The sequence below is a fragment of the Gekko japonicus genome, unplaced genomic scaffold (assembly GCF_001447785.1).
Source record: "Gekko japonicus isolate JY-2015 unplaced genomic scaffold, Gekko_japonicus_V1.1 scaffold2312, whole genome shotgun sequence".
NCBI classification, from domain to species: domain Eukaryota; kingdom Metazoa; phylum Chordata; class Lepidosauria; order Squamata; family Gekkonidae; genus Gekko; species Gekko japonicus.
This window is the reverse complement of record NW_015162019.1, coordinates 255,459-265,695: the sequence shown is the minus strand read 5'-3', so window position 1 is coordinate 265,695 and position 10,237 is coordinate 255,459. Positions and strand designations below refer to the sequence as shown.

General features: G+C 48.9%; 1 protein-coding gene across 3 annotated transcripts in view; it reads left to right on the top strand.

Moving 5' to 3' along the window:
• SGTA (small glutamine-rich tetratricopeptide repeat (TPR)-containing, alpha) overlaps window positions 1-10,237 on the top strand; it is a 25,030-nt gene continuing 14,793 nt past the window's right edge. The window contains exons 1-5 of one of the 3 annotated variants that reach the window (XM_015405494.1): window positions 1-82; window positions 4,646-4,779; window positions 7,088-7,191; window positions 7,984-8,068; window positions 9,663-9,762. In XM_015405494.1, coding sequence (XP_015260980.1) covers window positions 4,680-4,779; window positions 7,088-7,191; window positions 7,984-8,068; window positions 9,663-9,762 — 389 coding nt within the window. In that variant the 5' untranslated portion in view covers window positions 1-82; window positions 4,646-4,679. Of the gene's footprint in view, window positions 83-4,631; window positions 4,780-7,087; window positions 7,192-7,983; window positions 8,069-9,662; window positions 9,763-10,237 lie in introns of those variants that run through there. The other 2 variants (XM_015405495.1, XM_015405496.1) reach the window with 2 other exon arrangements.

Below are 10,237 nucleotides of genomic sequence, written 5' to 3'. Positions count from 1 at the left end.
GAACAAGACAAGGGGCCCTTAGAAGGTGCATGCGTAGTTGGGCTCGGTGGCCGCTTCGCTGCTGGGGGGCGACTGAGGGCTGGTGAGTGAATGGGGAAGGGGGGGGAGGGAAGAAAGGAGGTACGGAAGGGGGGGGAGAAGAAAAAGGTGTCTGGGCTGCCCCTTCCTCCAGGCATCATGGGTTGCTTTTTGCTTAAGGGCGTTTTTGCTTAGAGGGGTCCTCTGGAGTCCCCCCCCCTGTTTCTTGAGGGAGGGAAGGGAAGTAACTTCTGAATACCAGCGAGGAACCCACTCCATGCATCCTTTCATAGGGGGCTGTAGCTGTGGGATGTCTGCTTGCCTGTCTTCTCTCTCCAGGCATCCTGAAAGAGAGCAAGGGGGTGCGTCTCTCCCTACAAGCCACAATGGGTTGTCCTGGGTGGGTGGGTAGGGGGTTTCCTCCTCCACAGAGGCTCCCTCTCCCCCTTTCCCCTAAAAGAGCGTGGGTGGGGAGAGACTGCTCCATAACAGAACAGAAGTCCAAGAGATGCAGCCTTCCCCCCGCGGGGAGGCCTTCCTAAGGTGGAGGGAAGCTGTACCTGATGTATGCCTGCTTTTTCCCGGTTGGAAGGATTTGCTTGTTGGAGGGAGCGCTCCCTTTTGCTTAAAGAAAGGGCTTCTCCTGGGCCAAAGACAGCAGTCTTGACGGGTTCAGATTTTCTTTGTGGCTGTATTTCTATGGAGGGGTGTATGTGTGTTTTGCCTGTTGAACAAAGACCCTTTTTGTCCAGGGTGGGGTGCCTCCTCCAAGACTGGGGTGACTTTGGGGGCCCTGAGCATTTCCTTCTCATAACGGCACAGACTTTGTGCTGGGAAGCAACTGGGGGTTGCCCAGCTTGCAGCCACCACAGAGTCGACATTATCTGACACTATCTGCCGCACTTGTAACGGGCATGTAATGTCGTAACCTAGTATGTGTATTACTTGTGCCTAGACAAAAGTTGGGTCCAGTAGTAAGCTAGGTGCACCTTCATCTGGAAGCTCCCTCCACAAAAAAACCCCACCATCACATCACAGCTAAAGACCCCAAGAATCCATGTAAATCCCACTTTTACTGCTTCCCCTAGTCCTAGTATATATATGGTGGGATACTGAAAACGATTACATTTCATTCAATTTATGCAGGTCCTACTATGCCTGGGACTTGGGACATTTTATTTTATTTTTTTTGCTGAGTGGCAGGGTTGTGGGTGTGACACACCCCTACACTCCTGCCTCTTTTTGCCTCAGAAAATTGGGCAATTTTTGTGTAAGCCACGGGAACGGTTCATGTTTGGCACAGATGCTGGTGAGGGCGAGGGTGTTCTGCTGTTAGTAAAAAAGAGTCTCTGTCCCCGAGAGTTTACAATTGAAAGAAGACTGAGCAGGGTCACGTGAATGCCTGTAATGACACTTGCTTAATTTCAGCCAGGGATTGGAGGGATTGAGTCATCTCTTATTCCCATCCCACCCCGTGACGTTAGAAGAATGTCTGCTATTTCAGATGCCGTAACTCTGTAACCCCTCACTTGCTTTCGGAGTTCACGCCTCACCAAAGTCTGGACTTTCCTTTATCATTATCCCTGTTTTTAAGTCTGCCACACCCTAAATAGGCCTAAGAGAAATCAGGATTTAAGGCATTTAGGGTTGCAACTGTAGAGTGTTAAGGAACCTTTTAAAGGCCTCATTCTTGCTAAAGGTTTTAATCTGTGATTAAGCTGGGCTGTTTGAGACCATACGAAGGGGCTCTTCTGAATAAGTTCTCTGCCATTAACAATGAATAAATACCCTGTGTGTTAGACACTAGCAAATCAGGGAACGGCTAGGCTAGAACCCTTTAGGCTTAACACCCTTTAGGGAGGAGCCATAGCTCAGTGGTAGGGCATCCGCTTGGCATGTAGAAGGTCCCAGGTTCAATCCCTGGCGTCTCCAGTTAAAAGGACCATGTAGGGCAGTGATGGCGAACCTTTTAGAGACTGAGTGCCCAAACTGCGACCGAAAACCCACTTATTTATTGCAAAGTGCCAACATGGTGATTTAACCCGAATACTGAGGTTTTACTTTAGAAAAAACAACTCATACATTAACTTAAGATGATCCAAACAAAGTAAGGAAAGCAATCCCAAATGCTTTCATTTACTTAAAATTATTTGGCAGAGAATTCGACACATTAATGATGGTCTGGGCCTGGCTGGGAAGGCACGCGTGCCCACAGAGAGGGCTCTGAGGGCCACCTCTGGCACCCGTGCCATAGGTTCGCCACCACTGATGTAGGAGGTGATGTGAAAGACCTCAACCTGAGACCCTGAAGAGCTGCTGCCAGTCTGAGTAGACAGTACTGACTTTGTGTGATCAAGGGTCTGATTCAGTGTAAGGCAGCTTCATGTGATATATGCTAATAGTTTCTGTCAGAAGCCTGTGGCCAGAATGTTGACTGGAGTGGGCCAGTCCAGTCCCAATTTACTTCCAGGCCCAGTTCAAGCTGGTATTTAAAGCACTATATGGCTTAGGGCCAGCATAAGGACAGCCTTCTCCCATATAAAACCTGCCCATCCACTCTGGTCAGCTTTGGAGACCCAATGTTGGGTGCCAGTTTGGTGTAGTGGTTAAATGCACGGACTCTAATCTGGGAGAACCGGGTTTGATTCCCCACTCCTCCACTTGCAGCTGCTGGATGACCTTGGGCAAGCCATAGTTCTGTTAGAGCTGTTTTTGAAAGAGCAGTTCTTGAAAGAGCTCTCTCAGCCCCACGTACCTCACAGGGTATCTGTTGTGGGAATGGAAAGGAGTTTGTAAGCCACTCTGAGTGAAGGGTGGGATATAAATCCAATCTGTTCTTCTCTTTTTCTAAATTTAGATGGGCAGCAATCTGAGACGGGGCCTTCTCAGTTGTGGCACCCAAACTTTGAAACTCCCTTTTCAGGGAGATTCGTTTGTCTCCCTCTATCATTTTCTGCCAGCAGGTGAAGTTTTGTTGGGTGTTTCCTCATTAACTCTTATTAACCCTCCTTCCAGGTTGTGTGCCTATGCATTTATAGCTTTCATTTAATTATTTAAAATATTCTACACATATTTGTGTTTTAAATACTGTTTTAATGCTTGAAATGTTCACCACCTGGAGGACCTTGAGCTGAGTGGAAAAGCAGCATAGAGGTGTTTTAAATAAGTAAATAAACATTTTAAAAATTGCCTGCACCCAGAAAATTAGAGAGAAAGCTAGGTAGACTTCTTCTGTCTGACCTGCTAATCTGGGTGGAGGGTTTTTATTTAATCTCATACACAGCTGCAGTCAGATGTGGTTATAGCTGAGACGCATGTTCCCTGCCTCTATGAGGCTTAAATCTTGTGCCTCTCTCCTGTGTTGGCCCTGCAGTAGAGAAAATTGGTTGGATGCTCTGACAGGAGTAGTTTTCTAAGTTTGACTGACAGCTGGTGAGAAAGCCTGACTTTCACGGCATCTCCTTAATTATGTCTGAACACATGAAACTGCCTTATACTGAATTAGACCCTTGGTCCATCAAAATCAGTTTTGTCTACTCAGCCTAGCAGCAGCTCTCCAGGGTCTCAGGCTGAGGTCTTTCACGTCACACTGCCAGATCCTTTAACTGGAGATGCTGAGATTGAATTTGGGACCTTCTGAATGTCGAGCAGATGCTCTACCACTGAACCGTGGCCCTTCCCCATGTGCTTCTGTGTTTTTTGGGGGGGTTGCTCTTCAGCCCCAAATTGTATCCCTGTTCTCACCAAAGTAAATTTGAAATTAGGGGTTTGGGTCTGTAATGTACCCCATTGGCTATGCCTGTAACACTGCAGCTGCAGAGAGAAAAACAATCCTGGAAATACTTTGCAGTTGTTATTACTGGGATGGTTGGAGCTTTTATGGGAGGGGGAGGCTGTCATTGCTGTAGTTGATTCTGCCACACTTTGGCCTTGATAACATGGCAGGAGAAGGCGGAGATTTTACACAGAGGGTCATTTGTTGCAGCGGGGGTTGGATGTGATGGTTGCCCTTGGATGCAACAGTGCCTGAGCAAACTTGCAGCTGCACGGGCAGACGTCTTCAGCCTGTCTCTTCCCCCAATCAGTGGCTTTATCCCTGGAAATTATTTCGTGCAAAATTAGAGTGCCCTTGAGCATGTGCAAAGGAATCTCAGATAGTGATGAGAAAACTATGCTGTGGGCTTTTGGACTGAAAAGAGAAGGATTCCTTGCAGGACAATACTGCACATGTTTGTTGTATGGCTTGACGATGTGTGATGGGGGCACCCTTGTTGTGGCACCTTCGTTTAGTGGAAAGCATTTCTGGGCATGGTCAGTGCTTGGGTCTGGCAGTGTGGGGGAGGAATGACGTGAGAACTCCCAGAAGAAAGGCGGGGTATCCGCCCAGCAAGAATTTCCAGCATCTCTCTATTTAGACATTGCCCTGCTGGCTCCAGGCTTGGGGGCACCAGAAAGTGAAAAACTTGAACCACTGGGCAGAGGTAGTTGCTTAGTTCGAAACATTGCTCTTCACTTACCTCTGCCACTTCGATGTGTACTCCTGGCTCCATCTTCCAGGCTGCCTTTCATTTCACAGCTCACAAGACTTATATTTTGCTCCCCTCTCTGCTTCTGTTCTGAATGGAAGGAAGTAGCAGCAAAGGTTCACCCAGAGCGACAGAATGGCAGACAAGAAACGCCTCGCCTTCTCCATCATCCAGTTCCTCCAGGATCAGTTGCAGAACGGGGGCCTTTCCCCTGATGCTCAAGAGAGCTTGGAAGGTAGGTGACTGTAACGTGTGTGTACGCATGTGCACTGCATCAGGTTGCATTCTGCATACTGGCCCAAGGTCACCCAACAAGCTTCAGAACAGAATGGAGGTCTGAACTTGGATCTTCCAGATTCTCATCTGGGGGGGAAGGATTCCAGCCCTGTTGGAAGAGAAGCCATGTTGGATCAGGCCAATGGCCCATCCAGTCCAACACTCTGGGTCACACAGTGGCCAAAACCCAGGTGTCATTGGGAGGTCCACCAGTGGGGCCAGAAGTCCAGAAGCCCTCCCACTGGCCCCCCAAGGACCAAGAATACAGAGCACCACTGCCCTAGACATGGTGTTCCATCTATACCTTGTGGCTAATAGCCACCGATGGACCTCTGCTCCATATGTTTATCTAATCCCCTCTTGAAGCTATCTGTGTGTATATCTGCCACCACTTTCTGTGGCATTGAATTCTATGTATTAATTACTCTTTATTTTATTAATTTTAATATTATTTTATTGGACTTGTATTCCACTCTCCATGCAAGCAGGCTCAGGGCAGGTTCCATCAATATTAATACAGTTTACAGTAACAAAACCACTCTGAAACAACAAATTAAAATAGTATAAAAGTCATAAAATACTGTGCAAAATCTAATCAAATGTCTCAGCAGTTAAGATGGAACAGAAGTGTGGGTTCCCAGGTGGCTGTTCGAATCCAGGATACTGATGGGAGGCCAACCAGAAGGGGGGAGGGGGACTCCACTGCCTCAGCCAAAAGCCCGGCGGAAGAGTTCCATCTTACAGGCCCTGCAGGATTTACTGATCTCATACAGGAGCTGAACTCATACAGGGGCTCAATCCACCCGATAGGGGTCAGTACTGTTGTCTTCTAGTCGAGGCAAGTCAGACATCCCTGGGGCTGGAGACTACCAAAAGGTGTTGATTTATAGATCTCAGTGCTCTACGGGGCTCATGTGGGAAGAGGCGGTCCTGAAGGTATGGCGAAGAAGTACTTGCTTTTATCTGTTCTAACCCGACAGCTCATCAATTTCATTGAGTGCCCACGAGTTCTTGCATTGTGAGAAAGGGAGAAAAGTACCTCTTTCTCTACCTTCTCTATCCCATGCATAATTTTGTAAACCTCTATCGTATCACCTCTCCGTTGTCGTTTCTCCAAGCTAAAGAGCCCTAACCTCTTTAACCTTTCTTCATAGGGAAGGTGTTGTTATCATTTTAGCTGCCCTTTCCTGTACTTTTTCCGATGCTATAACATCTTTTTTTGGAGTTGCGATGACTGCAGCTTACACAGTATTCCAAATGAGGCCACAGCATAGATTTATACAGAGGCATTATGATACTGGCTGATTCCCCAGCATAGCATTGGCCTTTTTTATTGCTCTTGCACATTGAGTCAACAGTTTCAGTGAGTTATCTACCATGACTTCAAGATCTCTCTCCTGATCAGTTAGCGCAAGTTAGGACCCCATCAACATGTATATATAGTTGGGATTTTTGGCTGCAATGTGCGTTACTTTGCAGTTGCCTACGCTGAACCTCATTTGCCATGTTGATGCCCACTTATCCAGCCTCGATAGATCTCTCTGGAGCATCTCACAGTCCTCCCTGGTTTTCACCGCCCTGAACAACTTAGCGTCACCTGCAGACTTAGCCACTTCACTGCTTACTCCCAACTCCAATAATTAATGAACAAGTTAAAAAGCACCAGACCCAGTATCAAGCCCTGCAGTACCCCACTGCTTACCACCTTCCACTGTGAAATCTGCCCATTTATATTCTCTGTTTCCTGTTAATTAACCAGTTTTTAATCCACAAGGGGACTTGTCCTCTTATCCCATGACTGCTGAGTTTACCTGGGAGCCTTGGATGAGGAAGTTTATCAAAAGCTTTCTGGAAGTCTAGGTAAACAACATCTGTTGGATCACCCTTGTCCACATGCTTGTTCACTCCCTCAAAGAACTCTAAAAGGTTAGTGAGACAAGGTCTTCCCTTACAGAATCCATGCTGATTCTTCCTCAGTAGCTTTTGTTCATCAACGTGCCTACTAATTTTATCTTTACTAATGGATTCCACCAACTTACCCAGTATCGATGTTAAGCTGACGATCTCCTAAATCAAGAAGCTGCGATAGCCTCAGCCTTTCTTAGAGCAGGGGGGCAGAGCTTTATCTTCTCCTCATTCCACTGTGAAAATGGGCCTGCCTGGAGGAGGAGAGGGGGGTTGTTCCAGGAAGGCAGATGCTACTTTTGGCTTGGCATCTTCTGAGGCAAGAAAGATTAACCGCTCCTCCTTGAATCCTTTTTCTCTAGTTGCCATCCAGTGCCTAGAGACAGCCTTTGGGGTGTCCATGGAGGATAGAGGCTTGGCCATTTCTCAGACCCTTCCTGAAATCTTTGACGCTGCAGCAGCAAAGGTGGGTTTCTGTAGGTGTGGCTGGGACGGGGTAGGCGTCTAGGACCAGCATGGGGAAGAGAGAAAAACTTCAGTGAAATTGTGAGTGTTTTTACATAACGCTTAAAAATGCACTTTTCCATCTACTTTGCAACTGGATTTTACTGTGTGAAGTGGCACAATCCACTTGCAAACAGTGGCCAAGTGGATTGAAAGGGCATTATTCAAAATGTGTGAAAGCTCCCATGTGCAGTCTCTGGATTCAAGGTCCAGATTAGGGACAGGGGGCAAATGGACAGAGGCAGTGGGAGCAAGCAGTTTTTCTATGGACCCTGCTCCCCCCGGACAAGTTGATTGGGGTGGGAACCAGGAGGCTGCGGGGTTAGGTCTGTAGACAGCTGCACGGATTTAGAGGAAAGGGAAAGCTGCTAGGGATGGGCGGCAGAAGCAGAGGCTTGGATTCTCAGCAGGGCCTCCGGTGGTCCTGGGTCTTGAAGCATCCCCTCTGGCCTGGCTGAACAGCTCTGTCCTTGCCTGTTGGAGGGTATAGCAGCCACATACTCTCAGCTGGGCCTCTGGTCTCCCTTTGTGGCCCCATAGTCATCTGTATGCGAGGCTCTCAGACTGTACGCGCTTCAGCTGCGGGCCTAGTTCAGCAGATAACGGGGGTGGGGGGAGCCCGTTGGTTACGCCTGCCGAACCTGTGAAAAAAAATCCTCCCCAATGCTTGCTAGATTGCCGGACCTTCGGGACTCTCTTATCAGTTTGTTCCAAGCGGGCCTCTTTGCCTCTTTCTCCCTCTCGGTTCCTTCAGGAGCCCCAGCCGAGCAGAACAAATTCTGAGCCGGTCACTCCCTCCGAAGAAGACGCAGCTGAAGCAGAGAGGCTGAAAACAGAAGGTAGGCCTCATGCCCCTCCCCTCCGCCAAGCCCCCAGTTCTGCTGAGCCTCTGTCTCTTCTCCCGGGGGGTACTCAGGCAGGTTACTGATCCTGTAGTGTCACCGGGGGGGTTGTCTCACACCCTGTGTGTTGTCTCCGTTGGTTCTCCTCCTGAGGGGACCGAGAGCCAATCTTATTTGAACAGCGGAATCTCTTGGCCTTGCTGGCGAGTGCAGTTTGAGTCAGCCGCAGGCAGAAAGTGGCACCTATGAGGAAAGTGTACCGGCCAGGGAGGGAGGGGGAAACCACCACCACCCCTCCAGTATCTAGGAGTCCCCCTGGTGGATTTGAAACCTCTATAAGTTCTATAGAGGATATTTCCTTCTTTTTTTCTTTTTTCCAAATGTGTGTCTGTGTATGTGCTATGTGTGCACCTGGAAGTCATGGCGACCTCTTGTGGTGATCCCTACTGGGGGCCTGGAGGGTATTCGGAGAGGTGGCTGAATAAAGCCTGCCCCTGTCCTCCCGACTGCTGGTATTCCAAGGAGGTCTCCCATCCCAGTCCTTGCCAGAGTCGACCCTGCTTAGCTTCCGAGATCTGACGAAATCGGGCTTGCCTGGGCCGTCCAGGTCATGGCGAGGATATCCTCTGTGGTATGGGTGAAGTGGATGATGTCGTGCATTACATTCTGAGATGTTCATGGCATGAATCACTTAGGCAAAGGTTTATTTATCCTATTGTACCTCTGTATAATGGAATTTCAGAGCAGGATTTGACCGTTTTCTTGCTCTCTGATATTGATGCACATGTTACTAGCAGAATGGCTTTGTTTGCACTGGCGGCGAAAAAGATAAGACTGGGTCTAGGACTTACTGTAAGTTACTGATATATACTGTTGGTTGTGCTTTGATTTATTTTGTGTTGTTATGGCCAATGGCTAAGACAATAAACTAAACTTGAGTCAGCTGCAGGCAGAACGTGGCACCTATGAGGAAAGTGTATCGGCCAGGGAGGGAGGGGAAAACCCCCCCCCACAGTATCTAGGAGTCCCCCTGGTGGATTTGAAACCTCTATAAGTTCTATAGAGGATATTTCCTTCTTTTTTTCTTTTTCCCATATGTGTGTCTGTGTATGTGCTGTGTGTGCACCTGGAAGTCATGGCGACCTCTTGTGATGATCCCACCTGGGGACCTGGAGGGACTTCGGAGAGGTGGCTGAATACAGCCTGCCCCTGTCCTCCCGACTGCCGGTATTCCAAGGAGGTCTCCCATCCCAGTCCTTGCCAGAGTCGACCCTGCTTAGCTTCCGAGATCTGATGAGATCGGGCTTGCCTGGGCTATCCAGGTCAGGGCGAGGATATTTCTTTCTCCATTAGAAATGAGAGCAGCCTGAATAACCCGGTTTAGCTTGATCTCGTCACAGCTTGGGAAGCTAACCGGGGCCGGCCAGGGTTAGTACTTGGGAGGGAGACCACCAAGGAAGTCCGGGGTTGCTACGCAGCAGAGGGCAATGGCAAGCAACCTCTGATCGACTCTTGCCTCGCAAATCCCGTGGTCCTGGGGTCGCCACGAGATGGAGGCGACTTGACAGCACACAGTGGTTGTTATTTTTAGGAAACGAGCAAATGAAGGCGGAGAACTTCGAAAGCGCCATCTCCTACTATGGGAAAGCCATCGAACTGAACCCATCCAACGCGGTGTACTACTGCAACAGGTGAGGCGGGGAGAGGTGGAGCGCTGGCTCTCCTGTGCTTAGGTGGGTGCCCCTTGGGCAGAGACTTTTGTCAGATGAGCTTTTTTGGTTTAAAAAAAAAGAAGGCAGAATCGTGTGTCACCTCTAAAGCAGGCGTTGTAAGCTTTTGTCAGCTAGGGCCTGCTTTGGCGGATGCTTCGAGTGGATTCTATCAGTTCGGGGGGTGGTGGTATTGCAGCTGTTGGGCTTAAAAGACCATCATCTGCAAGAGGTGTCGTTTGTAAAGAGAAGTAGAAGAGTTGGATTTGTATCCCGTCCTTCACTCGGAGTCTCAGAACGGCTTACAATCTCCTTCCCTTCCTCTCCCCACAACAGATACCCTGTGAGGTAGGTGGGGCTGAGAGAGCTCTTTCGAGGACTGCTCTGGAGAGAACAGCTCTGAGAGAGCTTGTGACTGACCCAAGGTCACCCAGCTGGCTGCGCGTGGAGGGGGGGG